Below are 21,063 nucleotides of genomic sequence, written 5' to 3'. Positions count from 1 at the left end.
AAACTAGTTGTATTAATTCAAAATAATTTCCCAGTGAATGTATATTTAAAACTAACCATGTATAATTTATAGCTATATAATTATAGCTTTCATATTTTTTTTATAATGACTATCAAATGTTCTATCTCAAAGGCTAGAATGTTGGTATGGATGGCTGATTTATAGTAAACGCTTTAGGTTCAAGCGTTGTATTATTTACAAAATCGAGACAATAAATAAGTATAATTTTTTATAAATACAGAGCGTTATGATGAAAACGATATCATAAAATTTGAAAAACATATGTTGTGACATTTCAAATATTACTAAAGTTATGAGGAATCAGCTGTGATTTCGATAGCGTTATATAACGCAATGCTTGAACAAAAAGCGTTAAATATAAAAGCGGCTAAACCTAATTGTGGTATTAAGAGGATCAATAAATAAATAAAATCTTCAGAAATATTCTTTATCGTTTCATACTTTCCGAAAAATTTAAAATTTCTTTATATATAATCTATTAACTTGTATAAATATCGAAGAAAATTTGTTCAGTATTCCTTCGATAAGTTCTAGCGGGACATTTCGAGATATCTGAGGCAATTCTAAGAGCCATTTCGTTGTTTCGCCGTTAGCCATCAGACAGAGATCCTATTAATTGTGCAAAAAAATTTTACTTAGAAAATTAGGCGCTCCCATCCCATAAACAAATTGTGGTTATATTATAGAATATCATCTAGTGTCCCAAAATATGATTGGTTTCAACTTATATTATTACATAATAATTAATACATTATTATTATTACCCGCTCAAATGAAAATGTTGAATTGTGGTGTTGTTAAAAACAAAAAAAAATGGCCTCGAAATTTTGCCAGAATAGTTGCCAATGCCCAAAACTTTCCGACATCTTTTGGCGAAATCTCGAGCGCTTAGGCAATATTCAGGTTGGTTTTAAATACCATAATAGGATGCGAAATTAAGTTAAAGGGGACTTGAAAAAAAAATGGTAGAATTTTCTAGATTTTAATAATAGCGTAAATAAGTAACCTGAAACAGCAAATATGCATCCTGAGAATAAGGTGGAAGATCGTGGTGAGTCGCTTTTCGACCCGAGTCGCTATTGCTTGTCACTTGAATGTTAAAAAATAAATTGATTTAAAATATCGTCATTAAACCGTCTTCTAACTAACATTTTTTGTAAAAAAAATTTACAGGAAAGACTTATTTATAAAAAAACGTATTTTAATATTCATGATAAATTCAAAATTTAAAATAAGATAACAAGGCCTATTAAATGACTAGAATCGTTATTTGTGGCCACTTGAATGTTAAAAATAAATTGATTTATAATATCGTCGCAAAACAGTCTTCTGACGAATATTTTTTTTTAATTTTACAGGAAAGACTTATTTTTAATAAAAAATTTATAATATTCATGATAAATTCAAAATATAAATAAATAACCAAAGAATAACATGAATAAAACATTCCATAAGCTATTTTTTCTAAATTTTTAAGACTGACACATTCCTATTAGCTAACGAACTATTACAAAACATGATAGAAAAAACATTCATAAACCCATAAATGCAAAAAGAACACCTTGAAAATTTTGTTGTTTAGACAGTTTTGCAGTTAGTCCGGCGATATATTATTTCTTACTTTCTTAAAAATTCACATACAGGCTAAATTCTGTGCCCAGCGCACCCTAAGCTAGCCGCCGTGGTATGCTTCTTTAAAATTTTTTATAATACGTGTGAAATATATAATACTGTCAGGATAAAATTAATTAAAAAAATTTCTGTGATATATTTAAAATTCGTATGATAAAAACGTCCTTCTTCGCCAACGAAAGTAAAAAAATGGATTTAAAGACTTGTAAATGTGAACTCGGGTTAAGGAATTTTCAACTCTAGTCTTATATTAATAAATATTTATCTATTTTTCTTTATTTCTTTTATTTTTTAAATTAATCATTCTTCTAACCTGTATTCATTTTAAAAAAAGGGGAAGTATATTATATTAATATCAGTGTCAAATTATTTCTTATATATCAAATATTTATATAATATATTATATTTATTTCCCTATAACTTAATCTCATGAAAAAAAGTCAAAACATTCTAAATTATATTAGAAAGGTAATAAATAATGTAAAATGGTTCAAATCGTAATATTTTTCATAACCTCTTAAAAAGTGGATCTTATTATCCTCTAAACAAGTAGGGTTTGAATTTTTTTACTAGGATCGGGTCGGACCTGAAAAGGAGGCCCCATGCAAGTCTATATCCAATTGATTTAATAAAACGACGAAACGAATAAAACAACAATGTTTGTTAAATTTATATACCACATTTACATGTATGAAAATAACCCTCAAAGCAATCTCTCATTAAAAAAAAATAGAAGATAATGAATAAATATGATTGATTGTTGTAAAGGTATTAAAAATTCTAATATAATAGGAATCACCAAATTATATATCTTAAAAAGTTTTTTTTCAAAAATCTGTATTCTTTTTGAGGATCAATGATCGCATAATTTGACAAGGGAAAAATAGGATACGTTATAATCAGCTGATTCGTAAAAAAAAATTATGGAACACAAACATTACATAAATCAGATCAAATATTGAAATATTCGGTTTAATATGCTTCGAAATTTTAGCTTTGAGTTGAGTTTTTTAAAAAAAAATGTCTAGTAAACTTAGGAAATTCGGATGGCATTATTTTATGAAAAAGTAGTATTTAAAAAATATAAAAAGATACATTTACGTTTTTTTTAAAACAACATAAAATGTAGACAACCTTTTTGGGCAGTTAATGATCGAGAATAGAGTTTTGCCAAACATAAATTTTAATTGCTAAGCATCATATTACCCACATTCATAGTTAGCTGAAATTCACGGTGAAGTATATAAAATATGTTGTCTTTTTGTATTCTTCGCAATGAATTATGTATAGGGAATTCGCGCTAACTGTGAATTCAGCCTTATCCTGCATTCAGAGTTAGTACGAATTCGCGGAGAAATATACAAAATAAGATATAAATATTATAATTTAAAATTCATTTTTTGTATACTTCTGCGAATTCGCGTTAATTGCAAATTCAGGTTAGAGATGAGTCAAATATTTTTTAAATTAAATTGATTGACCCCAATTTTTTTTTAACGTAGACACCCTAACCTACAGATCTACGTTTTAGAGGAATGGGACAGCCATAAGTAGGGTTAGGACCGGACCAAACAAAAATTTATTTTTTAATCAAATATTTTTTCTTATTTTTTAATAAAAACAGAGTTGTTAAAGTATCTAGATATCAAAATGTTGCATCTGTATCTAGATAGATTTATGAATAAAGTATCTGTATCGAAATATTATTTTAGACGTATCTGAATCTGTTTTTAGATACTTTTTAAGATACATTTTGATACTTTTATTTAACGCTTATTTATATTATAAATAAAAATACTTGAATGCAAAATTTATTTTATTTCATATGAGCATATAATTTATATATTATATAATTTATTCCTTGCCTCTTATTTTTTCTGACTTTATTTTTACATATAAAATTTCGATATCTAAATAAATAACTTTTTTTATATGTTAATAATCTGTTTTTTTTTGAAAATATTTTTCAAAGAATTTAATTTTGGAATCGAATAAAATAGAATCGAATAATGTCACTATTCGTAAGAATACAAATAATACAATTATTTGATTCAAAAATATAAATGAAATATGAATAATGCAAATATTTGATGGATAATAAATAATATTTTTTAATTTCGAGCTTTATAACATAAGTACGTTAGATACACTGAGATGGGACTCGACCCTAATATCAAATATGTTTCAAATAAAAAATGGTGGTGCATATTTTCGATCCAGAAACTTTCGGAGTAGTATCTTTCCAAACTACTACATATCTATAATTTGGATCGTCATATGAAATTTGTTAAAGGCATCTTCGCTAACATTTCAAAGTAAGTAATGTGAATTAATGCTTTTAAATGAGGAAAAAGCTATGTTTTTTATATATCAGCAAATTAAAAATTAAACATCTAAAGGATTCTACTGTAAAAAAAAAGCCTGATAATATGGCCTCTCAAAATAAGTTCAAGATAAGCAAAATGGGCCATTCCACGTCAAATCGATCATGATTCGGCCGACCCCTTTTAAAATTGTTAAAAATTTCTGAATTATAGGTTAAAAAAATGAGAAAGCCGTTTATTTAGCTCGATAGCAAACCTGGTTCTCGAGATATAGGGGCTCATAGGTACAAAAAAGAGCCACTTTGGAATCTGAAATTTTTAGAATGCTTATATCTCAAAAACTATTTATAGTAAAAAAAAATATAATATATAATATTGTAGGTAAAAAAAATCTCTAAAGGGCTATCAAAAATAAAAAATTAGCGCCAATTTGAGTCATTAACTTGATGTTTACCTATATTGCTTTATCTGTATTTTTAAACAAAAATGAGAGTTTATTTTCGTTTTTTATTTACCTTTTATAAATATATATAAGATGTCAAATCTAGTTTTGTTAAACGGCTCATTTTGAGGCGATTCTTAAAAAAGGCTAACTCTTTATTTCATCTAGAATAATATTACGCAAGCCTGAAGATTTTGTTTGTAGAAGGAACAAAGGTTTGGACATCTATTAGCGAAATCTCGAGGCTTAGGCAATACTTTTCTGGGTAAAATATTGAGTTAGCCGTTTTAAAAAATCGGTTCAAAACGAGACGTTTAACAACACAGTCAAAACCTTGACGCTATTGACTCTTCCGAAATATATATTTTTAACCAAAATTGAAAAAAAAAATAGTGACGCCTTATGAAATTGGAATTATGGTTAAAATTTGTGGCTAACTTACCAATAACAGAATATTTTCACTTTTTATACTAAAAAAATTTGAACTTCTATTAAATATACTAATTAAACTGAGGGGCAATTCGGCAAATGCCCATTAGACACTAATGTAACAAATTTCCAATAATAAATATCTTCGATATTTTTTTATTATTCATTTTTATTTATAATATAGAAATATAGATAGATAATCATATTCATTCCATAATTTAAAATATAACTGAAACAAAATTTAGTTAGATATAAATAATTATATATTTTAAGAAAATAGAATAGAAAGATAAATAGTTTTAATTGTCTCATCCTTATGTAATGTTCGTCCGATAACAGTTGAAGAACTGAACACATCTAAAATTTGTGATTTATGTTTTCAAAATTTATCAATCAAGGAGAGATATGTATAAGAATTTGAGTTCCTGAGGATGCAAAAAACTAATTAACACCTTTTTTCGCTTTTTTTTCTAAAACATAGACCACCCATCATTGATTGTCATAGATACATGTTATATATCCATTTATTTTTACATGTAGTAAATTCGCATTAATATTCGAGTTAAATGTTATATTTAAGTTGAATAAAATTTTGCTTCTATTTTATCCTGAAAAATTGAATGAAAAGTATGAAATTTTTGCGTTCCTGGAATCGTACGCGCTTTATTGAATCTCTCTTCTGAAATTATTCTCTTTCTCATATTCGTCTTCCATAATATAGGAGAAATCTATACCCTTATAACATATATCAATAAATTATAAATCTTATACCTTTGATATTTTCCTTATAATAGGTAAAAAAAACAAGTTATTTGTTCTAAAACAGGTCTTTGTAAACTAGCCCTGGCCACTAAATGTTTGACTGTACCTCCGACCCCGTTACAAGCTGTTCCATGAGATGTGGCCCAGAAACTCAGCTTTTATCACAAAATCATCTTCATGGTGGCAAAGATTGATTCAATTTTTGCGATTTTTATATTGTGCTGCTGCTTCATCTGAGAAATAGAAAAAAATTTTTGTAAGCATGTCTTTATAGATTAAATGGGTTGCAACATTTTGATATTATAACAATTGGTATGTCCATCTGTGATATAGAATAAAATTTTAATGATCTGCACCTATATTATATGTTTTTGCACTCTCAAAATCCCGCTTTTTGAAAAAAATAGATCTTTTGATGGCGATGGCGCCAGTGTAGTGACTGGGAAGAAATCTGGTGTAGTAACGCGTTTTTGCGCACTATACCCAAACTATACCCAACGATCGTACTCCATTGCTTAAATCACCGATTAGAATTAGCGGTATCCAATTCAATAATAACTGCTAAAGGCGTCAGTTTAAAAGCGCTGGATCAAATAGCGTCTATTCAGTTTCTGAAGATTTGAAGGGTACTTGGTGTATGATGGGTGTTTAGCAGTCTTCGTAGTGTTAAGACAGTTTTGGATAACTATGAGGCCGTGTATAAGCATTTCGAAAATTCAGCAAATTCTAGATACAGTGCAAAATTTTAAGGGCTCTCAACTTGATTAAAGAGTTGTAAATTCTTATCAGATCTCATCTTGATGTATGATGTTTTATTTGAATTGTACAATATGTCTTTATGGCTTCAGACAAGAACAATTAGTTTATTTAAAGCTGAAAAATCAATTAAACAAACATTTTTAAAATAGTTTAAGGATGAGCCTGACTGATTGTTTCTAAATCTCTATAGCTCAAAAATTTAGGGAAAATAAATAAATTTTGATTAGTACTATTGAAAAAAAACATGAGGAACTCTGGTATTAAAGAAAATCAATTCATTGCCTTAAAATGTAATATACAAAATAGGGTTTATGTATGCTAATTCAAATAATTCAGTGATTAAAAAAAAATACTAAATAAATTATATAATTTTATCCTTTTAGTTATCTTGTCTAATAGGAAATATTTATAAAAAGATAAGCTAGCAGACCCTCACATTCGTTCAGAAGAGAAAATTGAAAGACTTTGTTTCAGGTTGAAGATCGATATAGATCTCACAATAAATTGGATGAGGGAATATATTGAATATAATGAAAGCAATAAATGCCCCCTTGATTTGAAAGAGTTTCGAAATTGCATTAAAACAATTCCGTGTAGTATTGCTGAATATTACGGCCTTTACCTTTATAATATTTTCCGATTTCTATTATGTCTTATATTTTTTATTATATTTTTTTTCCAAATTCTTTTTTTCTTTTCATAATAATCAATTTATGAAAAATCGATAATCAAAAATAATCTTTATAATTCCGAGAAAAAATAAATTCCATGAAAAATATTGATAAATTTTAAAAATCGATAATCAAAAATAATATTGATAATTCCGAGAAAAAAAAATAAATAAATAAAAAAAAATGATATACATAACATCTCTCCTTTTAGAGAATGTCTGTTCTCTTCCGCATTTGATCTTGGTGTCTTCTTCATCGGCCCTTGGAGGTATCCACAACGTATATGCACCTCCCAGCAGGAGCCACTATTTTTTATCCATTTTACCTTGTCGTTGTACATTTTGGCCCACACCGGTTGTCCTATCCTAAATTTACCTCTCTGCTCCGTTTGTGTATCGTTTGATCGGCTTTCTTGGGTGGTCTCTTTAATCATCTCCAGATGATTTCGAACATTTCGTCCCAACATCAGTTTTGCTGGTGTCTGTCCCGTCGCTGCATGTTGCGTGTTCCTATAAGTTAATAAGAATTCGTTTAATCCTTCGTACTTGTTTGGGGTTGTATTTTTTTTCATAGCAGTTTTAACCGTTCGTACGATGCGTTCTGCTTCTCCGTTGGAGCTCGGATGGTATGGAGGTGTCAGCACATGGTTTATTCGGTGTTTCAAGCAATATTCTTTAAATCGATAGCTGGTGAACTGTGGACCGTTGTCCGATACCAAGGATTCTGGATATCCCCATCTAGAAAATATTTCGCCTAGTACCCCCATAGTTCTTTCAGATGTGGTGGTGGTCATTCCTTTTACCTCCACCCATTTGGTAAAGGTGTCTACCAATATGAGCCATATTGTGTTTTTGAACGGTCCTGCGAAATCTATGTGAACTCTTTGCCAAGGTCTTGTCGGTTTCTCCCAATGATGATCTTGCATTCTTGGAGGATTGTTTGCCCATGTGTTACATGATTCGCATTGACGACATAGTTCTTCTATTTCATGGTCGATTCCGGGCCACCATACATATTGTCTGGCTAAACTTTTCATTCTGACGATTCCTTGATGACCATTATGTAATTCGTTTAGTATTTTTTTTCGCAATTCTGTTGGAATTATTATTCTGTCTCCTTTGTATAAACATCCGTCCTTTTCCCATAAATTGTTTTTGCACATTTCGTATTGTCTTAGTACACTGTCATCTTTTGACTTGAATTGGGTTTTTATACTCTCCTTTACCTTTTTTAACATGTCGTCGTTTTTAAGTTTTTCCCGAATTTCGTCTATCGATATTGGATGTTCGTTTATAAAATATACTTCTTCATTATGGTCTTTGGTTTTGTTTTCCATTGGGCATCTTGAAAGTCCGTCTGCCACTTTGTTTTCCTTGCCAGCTTTATACTTTATTTCGCAATTGTACCCTCCTAATATTAGAGACCATTTGAGCAATCGTGGTGACGTTATATTTGCCGAACTTTTGTTACCAAATATATATATAAGAGGTTTGTGATCGGTCCATATTGTAAAAGTTTGACCCACTAAATATTCATAAAATTTCTTTACTCCAAATACAAGCGCTAATGCCTCTCTTTCGATAGTTGAGTAATCATTTTTTTTTATTTATTTTTTTTTATCGGAATTATCAATATTATTTTTGATTATCGATTTTTGAAATTTATCAATATTTTTCATGGAATTTATTTTTTCTCGGAATTATAAATATTTTTTTTGATTATCGATTTTTCAGAAATTGATTATTATGAAAAGAAAAAAAGAATTTGGAAAAAAAATATAAGACATAATAGAAATCGGAAAATATTATAATGGCGACTATGTATACGGAAGAACCCGCGCGGAAATATATATAAAAAAAAAGAGAAAATTTAAATTTGATATAAAATTGTCTAAAATGCCAGCAGCAATTCCTGTTAAAGAAAACAATGACTCATTTACGACTTTTCGAATAAAACTAGAAGCCTACTTTATACTAAATGATATATCGGACAACGAGAAAAAGAGAGCAGCATTGATATCGGCATTATCAACCTATGACTTAAATAAGGTTATTTTAAAATTCTCTCCGAAGTCAATTAATAAAATAAAATACGACGATATGCTAGATTCGCTAATAGACAACGATAAAAAAATTGCACCATTGGAAAGTTTTCAATTTTATAAACGTACCCAAAGGGACGGGGAAACCAATTTAGAATTTCTAAATTCACTAAAATCTTTGGCACTTAAATGCAACTTCAAAGAAAAATATGAAGAGAACTTAAAAATGCAAATAATTAATGGTTTAGAAAGCAAAGATATCACGACAAAGTTATTACTCGAAGAAGATATGGGTATAGAGGAAATTGAAAAACTCCTTCGAACCATGGACTTAATAGACGAAAAGGAAAAAACAAAAGATATATTTTATTGTCAAGCCGGAAAGGAACAAGAGGAAGACAAAATAGAAAATAAAGAAATAAACTATATACATGACAATAAAAGGTATAATAGTAATGATATAATAACAGAGTTCAGGAACGCTACAGTGACAATTATCCCCACCAAACGAGATTCGATAACAGATTTACTAGATATAATAATTATGACAACTCGAGTTATGGAAGATATAACAACGTTAATCCGCGGTACAAATATGATAATGATAACAAATATTATAATAATGATAACAAATATAATAATGACAACAAATATAATAACAATGATAACTACCGACATAAAAACTGGTACGACAACAATAATTATTATCATAAAAATAAGTATCAATATTCTTACGATAAGACAAGGGGAAATTACAACACCAACAATAATAACTTTAAATACAACGACAATCAATATTACAGTCAGACAAAAAAAACTTGCTTCAAATGCGGTAGCGATAAACATCTGATTAAATATTGCGATCAAAGAGACAAAGAGGAAGATATATCGTATATATACTCGATGGATATCAAATCTTGTAAAGAAAAATTCAAAATCAATTTAAAAATAGAAGGTAAGAAAACAAAAATGATCCTAGATACAGGAGCATCAGTATCAATCATTTCATTAAAGACATGGAATAAAATCAATTCCAATAAAACAATTCATGATTCGGACACAAAATTAAAGACGTACGAAGGTAACGAAATCGCCATCATAGGCAGCGTGGACGTAAAAGTTCAAATAAAAGAAACCATAAAATATCTACCCTTAATAATAGTGAAAGCTGATGGATCCTCATTGGTAGGTATAAACTGGATAAAGGAATTCAGAGAATTGGTATGGAAAGAATCAATATTAGCAGGAACAGAAAACACATACGATAATAATAACAAAATATATTATGTGGAACAAGAATTAAAAGCCTTAACGGAGAAGTACGTAACAATATTCGATAAAAAATTAGGGAAATTGAACAATATGGAAGTCCATTTGAGTATAAAAGACGACGCGATCCCAAAATTCTGCGCCCCCAGGAAAATCGCGTATGCCTTAGAAGAAAAGGTGGATGAGGAATTAACTAAATGGATTAATGATGACATAATAGAACCCATAAAATTCTCAGAATGGGCCAGTCCTCTGGCCCCGATAGTGAAGCCCAATGGGAATATTAGGTTGTGCATAGATTACAAAATAACTATATATCCATGGATGACACCGGACATATACCCTATCCCCAGAATACAAGAAATATTCAACAAATTAAGAAAAGGGGAAAAGTTTTCAACCATTGATTTTTCAAATGCTTACCATCAAATAGTAATAGATTCTGATTCGAGGAAGTATTTAGCTATTAACACCCACAAAGGTTTATTCCAATTTAAAAGAATGCCATTCGGAATAACCCCGGCGTCAGCAATATTTCAAAGGACCATGGACCTAATTTTCGGGAAAATGACGGGGGTAGCATACTACATTGACGATCTAATAATTACCGGTTCTTCGGATGAAGAGCATCTAAAAAATCTAGAGGAAATATTCCAACGAATGTCGGAGTTCGGCCTCAAAGCGAATTTCGAAAAGAGCAAATTCCTTAAAGAAAAAGTCAAGGACATGTCATATCCAGCAAAGGTCTTATGCCCTCAGACGAAAAACTAGAAGCGATAAAATATGCTCCAATTCCTGAGTCAGTCAACGAATTGCAGTCACTATTAGGACTTATGAATTACTATCATCGATTTATTCGTACCATGCGTTTTGCTTCTCCGTTGGAGCTCGGATGGTATGGAGGTGTCAGCACATGGTTTATTCGGTGTTTCAAGCAATATTCTTTAAATCGATAGCTGGTGAACTGTGGACCGTTGTCCGATACCAAGGATTCTGGATATCCCCATCTAGGAAATATTTCGCCTAGTACCCCCATAGTTCTTTCAGATGTGGTGGTGGTCATTCCTTTTACCTCCACCCATTTGGTAAAGGTGTCTACCAATATGAGCCATATTGTGTTTTTGAACGGTCCTGCGAAATCTATGTGAACTCTTTGCCAAGGTCTTGTCGGTTTCTCCAAATGATGATCTTGCATTCTTGGAGGATTGTTTGCCCATGTGTTACATGATTCGCATTGACGACATAGTTCTTCTATTTCATGGTCGATTCCGGGCCACCATACATATTGTCTGGCTAAACTTTTCATTCTGACGATTCCTTGATGACCATTATGTAATTCGTTTAGTATTTTTTTTCGCAATTCTGTTGGAATTATTATTCTGCCTCCTTTGTATAAACATCCGTCCTTTTCCCATAAATTGTTTTTGCACATTTCGTATTGTCTTAGTACACTGTCATCTTTTGACTTGAATTGTGTTTTTATACTCTCCTTTACCTTTTTTAACATGTCGTCGTTTTTAAGTTTTTCCCGAATTTCGTCTATCGATATTGGATGTTCGTTTATAAAATATACTTCTTCATTATGGTCTTTGGTTTTGTCTTCCATTGGGCATCTTGAAAGTTCGTCTGTCACTTTGTTTTCCTTGCCAGCTTTATACTTTATTTCGCAATTGTACCCTCCTAATATTAGAGACCATTTGAGCAATCGTGGTGACGTTATATTTGCCGAACTTTTGTTACCAAATATATACATAAGAGGTTTGTGATCGGTCCATATTGTAAAAGTTTGACCCACTAAATATTCATAAAATTTCTTTACTCCAAATACAAGCGCTAATGCCTCTCTTTCGATAGTTGAGTAGTTTTTTTCTGCCGCAGATAGTGTCCGTGAAGCAAAACCTATGGGATTCTCGGATCCGTCTTTCTCGATATGAGACAATACGGCTCCTACGCCTTTCATAGACGCATCCGTAGTGAGTTGGATATCTTTACCTGGATCAAAATGAACGATTATTGGAGGATTAGTCAAACATCTCTTTAAGATTTCAACACTGGATCCGCATTCTTCCGTCCATTGGAAATTGTTGCCTTTCTTTAATAAGTCATAAAGGGGTGCCGCGATTGTTGAATTGAAAAATTTTTTATAAATCGATGATAGTAATTCATAAGTCCTAATAGTGACTGCAATTCGTTGACTGACTCAGGAATTGGAGCATATTTTATCGCTTCTAGTTTTTCATCTGAGGGCATAAGACCTTTGCTGGATATGACATGTCCTAGGTATTTTACTTTTTCTTTAAGGAATTTGCTCTTTTCGAAATTCGCTTTGAGACCGAACTCCGACATTCGTTGGAATATTTCCTCTAGATTTTTTAGATGCTCTTCATCCGAAGAACCGGTAATTATTAGATCGTCAATGTAGTATGCTACCCCCGTCATTTTCCCGAAAATTAGGTCCATGGTCCTTTGAAATATTGCTGACGCCGGGGTTATTCCGAATGGCATTCTTTTAAATTGGAATAAACCTTTGTGGGTGTTAATAGCTAAATACTTCCTCGAATCAGAATCTATTACTATTTGATGGTAAGCATTTGAAAAATCAATGGTTGAAAACTTTTCCCCTTTTCTTAATTTGTTGAATATTTCTTGTATTCTGGGGATAGGGTATATGTCCGGTGTCATCCATGGATATATAGTTATTTTGTAATCTATGCACAACCTAATATTCCCATTGGGCTTCACTATCGGGGCCAGAGGACTGGCCCATTCTGAGAATTTTATGGGTTCTATTATGTCATCATTAATCCATTTAGTTAATTCCTCATCCACCTTTTCTTCTAAGGCATACGCGATTTTCCTGGGGGCGCAGAATTTTGGGATCGCGTCGTCTTTTATACTCAAATGGACTTCCATATTGTTCAATTTCCCTAATTTTTTATCGAATATTGTTACGTACTTCTCCGTTAAGGCTTTTAATTCTTGTTCCACATAATATATTTTGTTATTATTATCGTATGTGTTTTCTGTTCCTGCTAATATTGATTCTTTCCATACCAATTCTCTGAATTCCTTTATCCAGTTTATACCTACCAATGAGGATCCATCAGCTTTCACTATTATTAAGGGTAGATATTTTATGGTTTCTTTTATTTGAACTTTTACGTCCATGCTGCCTATGATGGCGATTTCGTTACCTTCGTACGTCTTTAATTTTGTGTCCGAATCATGAATTGTTTTATTGGAATTGATTTTATTCCATGTCTTTAATGAAATGATTGATACTGATGCTCCTGTATCTAGGATCATTTTTGTTTTCTTACCTTCTATTTTTAAATTGATTTTGAATTTTTCTTTACAAGATTTGATATCCATCGAGTATATATACGATATATCTTCCTCTTTGTCTCTTTGATCGCAATATTTAATCAGATGTTTATCGCTACCGCATTTGAAGCAAGTTTTTTTTGTCTGACTGTAATATTGATTGTCGTTGTATTTAAAGTTATTATTGTTGGTGTTGTAATTTCCCCTTGTCTTATCGTAAGAATATTGATACTTATTTTTATGATAATAATTATTGTTGTCGTACCAGTTTTTATGTCGGTAGTTATCATTGTTATTATATTTGTTGTCATTATTATATTTGTTATCATTATTATAATATTTGTTATCATTATCATATTTGTACCGCGGATTAACGTTGTTATATCTTCCATAACTCGAGTTGTCATAATTATTATATCTAGTAAATCTGTTATCGAATCTCGTTTGGTGGGGATAATTGTCACTGTAGCGTTCCTGAACTCTGTTATTATATCATTACTATTATACCTTTTATTGTCATGTATATAGTTTATTTCTTTATTTTCTATTTTGTCTTCCTCTTGTTCCTTTCCGGCTTGACAATAAAATATATCTTTTGTTTTTTCCTTTTCGTCTATTAAGTCCATGGTTCGAAGGAGTTTTTCAATTTCCTCTATACCCATATCTTCTTCGAGTAATAACTTTGTCGTGATATCTTTGCTTTCTAAACCATTAATTATTTGCATTTTTAAGTTCTCTTCATATTTTTCTTTGAAGTTGCATTTAAGTGCCAAAGATTTTAGTGAATTTAGAAATTCTAAATTGGTTTCCCCGTCCCTTTGGGTACGTTTATAAAATTGAAAACTTTCCAATGGTGCAATTTTTTTATCGTTGTCTATTAGCGAATCTAGCATATCGTCGTATTTTATTTTATTAATTGACTTCGGAGAGAATTTTAAAATAACCTTATTTAAGTCATAGGTTGATAATGCCGATATCAATGCTGCTCTCTTTTTCTCGTTGTCCGATATATCATTTAGTATAAAGTAGGCTTCTAGTTTTATTCGAAAAGTCGTAAATGAGTCATTGTTTTCTTTAACAGGAATTGCTGCTGGCATTTTAGACAATTTTATATCAAATTTAAATTTTCTCTTTTTTTTTATATATATATTTCCGAGCGGGTTTTTCCGTATACATAGTCGCCATTATAAAAAAAAATAAATTAAAAAAATAAAATAAAAAAAATGATGAACATAACAACCTTATTAATGCCATTATGATGGATTTGTTTTGTGTGAACATATTTACAGTTTAATGATAATAAACATTAATTGGCCTCCTCTAGGTCAGTGAAATTCTTTACGATTTAATAAAAAGTAACTGACAAGTCACATATCTACAAACTATACCAATCAAGAAAACGTTTGGATAATATTATTGTTAAAAAATTTATGGTATTTATTAACATGAAGTTCCTTTTTTGAAGTTCCTTTTTTTAAAGGTGGACATTAAACGTGTTCAATTTTTGACAATGAACGTTGGACATTTTCGATTTCTTTTGGAAATGTTTATAGCTGTAATATAACCTTTTAAAAAATAAATAAAAAGTTTCAAATATTTTTTCTCAAATTCTTAGAAAAGCAAAATTTTCCTCTATTTTGTTTTAGCATGACCCCTGATAATATTTTTAGAGTGACAGTAAGACTCCGCAGATATTTTAAGACTACAGCATTGAAGTTTTCCAAATGAGAAATAGATTCTACATATTTTTTGCTAACAAATTTAAAGAGGTCTGCCAATTAAATGTGTATATATCAGAATTGCCACAAGATAAGCATTAAATTTTTAATGCATAACATCTTGGAATGTTAAATAAACCTTTAAAATAATCCATCAAACAAAAATATTTTAAAGAAAAGTCAACATCAGCAAAATGAAATGAGCCTATGTTGTAGATCAGTTTTTAACATTTTTTTTTGCCAGTCCAATCCAGAACAAATACTTTGTCAGCCAATTCTGGCACCTTCATATAGTAAATTTTTTTTAAACAAGTTTTAATGTTATATCAATAATCCAAGATGTTTATGCATAAAAATTATCTGCCAATCTAGTGTCGATTCTAATATATAAACAAGTATAAACCAGTCATTTTAATATTGGCACAGCCCTAAATATATGAGAGGCAAATTTCTACAAATTTAATCATCTTGTGTAGTGTTGGGGAAAAAATGGATATAGAACACTACAATCCTCAGCTAGCAAATATATAAAATTAACTTTTTGAAAATAGTAAAAAAATTATTCTTTCTTTCTTTCTTTCTTTATAAGCATATAATCCAAAATAAATTTAATGATCCATATTATTTTTTAAACAATTAAATAAATTTGTTTTAAAACTCTAGCTTTATTTTTAATATAATAACAAAGTTTATAATTTATAAAATATTAGATTTGCATTTTGATAGATGAGAAGAAATAATATTTATAACCTTGCTGATAAACCAACAATATGAATATAAAATTTTCATTTTGATTTATATTCACATAAAATATTTATGAATTTTATATTTTAATAAATTATCAAATGATAAATAACCTTTATTTGGGTCTATTTGTTCAAAGGATATGCGATCAAAAACTACAGATATCAATTGTTGAATTGTTGCAGCAGCAGTGCTGCTAATAGTTGAAATTTCTTTATCCTTAGCTACAATTGATTGATCAGTTATATAGTTTTTAAAATTCAAATTGAAGCACATAACTAAAGTTAATGCAAGGTGTTCATGTTTAATAATTTGATTAGAAGTTAATAGAACTATGATTGTTTGTAAAACACGTATTTCTTCCACACTATTAATCACTAAATTTTTTAGGATATCAACAACTATATAAGATGACTCCTATTGTATATTATTTTATTTATACAATAAATTAAAAATTATCACTTCATTTAACAATTGATATAATATTAATTTTTGAAGGCCCATCAATGATATAGAAATTAAATTATGTTGTTTAGTTTCACAAGCTAAAACATATGGTAAAATCAAATCCTTACCAATATTTAAGGATATATTTAAATCGTCACATATTTCTCGTAACTTAATAATAGCCTTTTCACAAGCCTGCATATTTTTTGAATATATTTAAATATATATATATTTGTACTTCTTTTATTGGTACATATTTCTTTTTCAATTCTGTTGATAGGCCCCGATAATCTGATTGCAAAACATCTAAAATTGGCTTTTGAATTTTCATTATCAAACTCCTTCAAATTTTTTAGACTTATGTAGAGTATTTAAAAACATCTGAAAAAAAATGAATATATTAAATTTTAATAAGTATAAAAGACTGATACACTGTCACTAATCAGAGAGCAATAAATTTGGCAGACCAAGAAGTGTATGTAAAACCATATTTGTACCTTTTATTTCAAAAAAAAAGACAAATTAAAAGAATTACATTAATAGAATTTCAGAAACTATCCAAATGTAAAAAAGTAAAATTCTATTTTCTAAATTTATTTATTGAATTGATATGGCCCAGGACCGCAGCCATGGGGTGCCCGGAGGGGTGGGCTGATCCCCTTAAAATTTTTTAGGTCCTAAATCCCAGCCCCCATAAAATTGGCTCCCAAAAAATCTGGTCCCCCCCCCATTTAAAAATTTATTTTGTATTTTATTATTTTTATATTTTAAAAAATTTTTAAATATTTATTTAAAAAACATGTCTAGTTTGTAAATTTCTTTCTAATCTGTTTTATTTTTATCCAATAATAAATCATCATTCGTTTATATTTTATCATTTTCATGTGTTAAGGGCTTAATTATCACGCTTAAATTTTACTTATTTCAATGATAATTATTCTATTTATTATAGTTCAATCACAATATTATTATTATTATTATATAACCAGTTATTTAAAACAGCGGTGAATATTTTAGAATTATGAAGAAACAATCATGTATTAATTCCTATATCAAGTTCAACAATTGTCAAGCAACATTACGATATCTACAATCTACTAGTATTATTACATCAGAACCGGAAACTGACTGCTCATAGTTAGTATAAATTACTATTATGTTTTGTTACTTAGTGAGGAATAATTTGGCCCTGACTTATATGAGCAAAAACTAGTCTCTATAGGGTTACCAATACCTATATATATTTCCAAAAAAAGTTATCTAATAATTCAAGTTTAACAAATTCCCTTGACCAGAATGAACAAAAGCAAATCAAATTAAACAATTACGTAGAAAAAGATATCCATGGAATGCTCAGATTATTTTATGAATCATGGTTATTTTTGTTTTCTATGTAGTGGCGTCACTAGGGAGGGGCGCGCAGGGGCTCGAGTTCCCTGAAAAATTTGTATGCTCCCTCAAAAATGTTTTTTCTAATGGCTCCTATCCCCTTGAACTAAAAATAAACTGTTTTGATTGTTCCCTGAACGATTTCTTTTAAAATTCTATTACGAAATATATAGATTTAATTTTATAATTTAAAATTTAATAAGACTATTTAAATTTTAATTATATGATTACTATTTTAATTATTAGATTAGATTAATACATATAAATTATATTTTCACTATGTCAGCTTTGAAGCTTAATTGACTTTATTAAAATTATTATATAACCCTAACTAAATAATTATAATCATATATTAATTTAAAATTAGCAAATTTAATATTGTAATTAGCCGAGTTCAAAATCACTAATCAACTATAAAATTCATTTTTAATTTTAATCACCATGCCTCTTCCTAAAAATATTTTTAAGGTCCAATTTCTTTATAAAAAAAGTAGACATTGTTTATAATCCCTATTTTTTATAATTGATATTAAAATATTAGGTAAAATGTCACTTTTACATAGGTATTTGATAGTTATATAATATATTACAGTTATTTTAATAAATTTTACTAATAAATGCTTTTGATAATAAATATAAGTGACAATTTGCATTTTTATTTTATTTTTCGATGTCCTACTTCGTAATCGTGACGTCATGTCATCGGTACGTATTTATTTTATTATATTTTGTATTTGTTAATTAATTTTTTTTTTTTAATATCTATACAAACAGATGAGCCTATAACTTCAGTTAACTATGCAATTGCAGGATGGCTGAGTAATTTAATTTATTTAGAAAATATTACAAATCTTTATAATTTATATTTTAAAAATTTTAAAAATCATTATATGCAAATGCAGGTTATCAAAATAAGACAGTTTTTATATACATATTATTTATAATCATCCTTTAACATTATATACTATTAAGTCTTTCATTTCCTATGCAAGTATTGGATGTCAAAGTAATACATTAAATAAATCTTATTACAAATTATTCATATTATCATTAATATTTTATAAAGCTACCATTCAAAAAAATACATTTACTCAATAAAATACCTACAGTCAAAACAATTATTCACCAATTTGTAAAATACATTATACTTAATATTTTTATTATTTCATTTATAAAGCTATGCAAGATGATATTACCACTCTCACTCAAGTATGAAACAATTATTCAATAATTCAATGTAAAATACAATATGATACATAATATTTTCACTATATCAATTATAAAGCTATTCAAGATTATATTACCACTCACTCAAGAAGCTGTTATCAGTGAAAACAATTATTCACCAATGTAAAATTCAATATGATACATAATATTTTCATTTTAACATTCAGTGGTGTAGCTACGGGGGTGATTTTCGGGTTTGGACCCCTCCCAGAGCAAAAATTTATTTTTAGATTATACGTTCAAAAGACTTCTAAGTGGTGACTTTATATCAAATAAATACCAATAATATTTATATTTTTATGGTTTTGATGTTTGTGGAAGGATATTATATTACTATTGAAATTATTCTGGTTAGTATTATTATAAAGTCATTGAGAATAATCTACTAAATTATAAAACAAATTAAAGGGGGTCTGGGGGGGGGGGCGCCCCTCAGGCTTTTATATGTATGGACCCCCTCTAAGGAAAATTCCTAGCTACGCCACACATTTATATTACAATAATCAAAATATTTTCATATTTATTTTATTTTTAAATAGATCAATCATCATTTAAATTTAAAGATTTATTTTTTTAAAAAGCATTTTATAAATTTATAAAATCAAAATATAATACCTTTTATACTCTAATAATTATTTTATATTATTTACAACATTGTAAAGGGAGGGGATTTTAAATATACATTTTATTAAGGGTGGCTATTTTCATTTTTTAAAATGTGTTGTTAGGAGGATTTCGCAACAAATATGTGCCCTACCCCCCCCCCCCATTAATATTTATGAAAATAGTTTAATTAACATTAAACACAATAGAATAATCTTATCTTTTTTCAAGCAAAAATGTGGTATAAAACAAAGATGTACCTTATCACCACCCATTAGAAATTACTATAAAATGAGTTTAAATTTCCAAACAGTGGATATTAATCCACTACACTAGATATCCTCTCTAAAGAGCACTAATTCTAGTTGACTCCTCTACACGTTTTATTTCAATTAAAATAATAATAAGTTGTATTGGTTCTTTCCTTTTCTTCCTTTTTTCCCCCTTTCCCTGTTCTTTTTCTACCATTTTTCTTTACCTTTCAATTTTTATAGGATTATTAAAATGCTTATTTGAGTCGATTTAAAAAAATAACCCTATTATTATTTTAGACAAAATAATATTGTATAAGCTTAGAGATTTGGCAAAATATAGGTCCAAACATTTTTGCCATCTACAAACAAAATCTTCAGTCTTACATATTATTTTGGCTAAAATAATTGGGTTGTTTTTAAAACTAAATTAGACTTTTTAACAATCCTAACTCCCCCCCCCCCTTATTCTTTTCTTAGTTATAACCTTTTTCTTTCCCCTTTCCTTTCCTTTATTTTTTTTCTTTCTCTTTCCCCTGCCTTTCCAATTTCTTTCCCTTTACCTTATATTCTCACTGCTCCTTTCCAGATTTTATTCCCGTTCTACTTTTCCATTTTCTTTTCTTTCTCATTTTCCTATACCTTTTTTCCCCCTTTACATTTTTTTCCTCATTTTTCTTTTCCTTGCTCTTTCTTTTCCTTACCCTTTTTCTTTATTTCCCCTTGTCATTTTTCTTTCACTTTTCCCTTTTAATCTATTTTTTCTTTCACTTTCCATTTTTCTCTATTTTTTATTTCACTTTCCATTACCCCGTTTTCTTTTCCATCTTTCTTTATTCTTTCCCTTTCCCAATTCCTTTCATATCTCCTGCTTCTTTCTATTCTTCATATTATTCATAGAAAAAGTTTAATTCCAACTGATTCTGGATTGCTACTTTTTTTTACAGCACCGGTAATTCCCATTAAAAGTTTGATCAAAGGAAAAGGTTCTCTCAAAAAAAAAGGTCCGA

At 29.0% G+C, this 21,063-nt stretch overlaps 1 protein-coding gene across 1 annotated transcript in view; it reads right to left on the bottom strand.

Annotated features, from left to right (window-relative positions):
- Positions 1-16,971, bottom strand: part of LOC135931680 (protein MON2 homolog) — a 42,102-nt gene extending 25,131 nt beyond the window's left edge. Inside the window, exons 1-5 of the mRNA XM_065468947.1 lie at positions 16,822-16,971; positions 16,599-16,778; positions 16,250-16,553; positions 1,028-1,110; positions 505-630 (exon numbers count right to left, since the gene is read on the bottom strand). Of these exons, the coding sequence (XP_065325019.1) occupies positions 505-630; positions 1,028-1,110; positions 16,250-16,553; positions 16,599-16,778; positions 16,822-16,914 (786 nt within the window). The 5' untranslated portion in view covers positions 16,915-16,971. The remainder of the gene's footprint in view (positions 1-504; positions 631-1,027; positions 1,111-16,249; positions 16,554-16,598; positions 16,779-16,821) is intronic.
- Between the last annotated feature and the right edge of the window lie 4,092 nt (positions 16,972-21,063).

Source organism: Gordionus sp. m RMFG-2023, chromosome 1 (genome assembly GCF_954871325.1).
Source record: "Gordionus sp. m RMFG-2023 chromosome 1, tfGorSpeb1-WG-v2, whole genome shotgun sequence".
Lineage (NCBI taxonomy): Eukaryota > Metazoa > Nematomorpha > Gordioida > Chordodea > Parachordodidae > Gordionus > Gordionus sp. m RMFG-2023.
The sequence above is the reverse complement of the archived record's forward strand: the minus strand, read 5'-3'. Positions and strand labels throughout refer to the sequence as shown.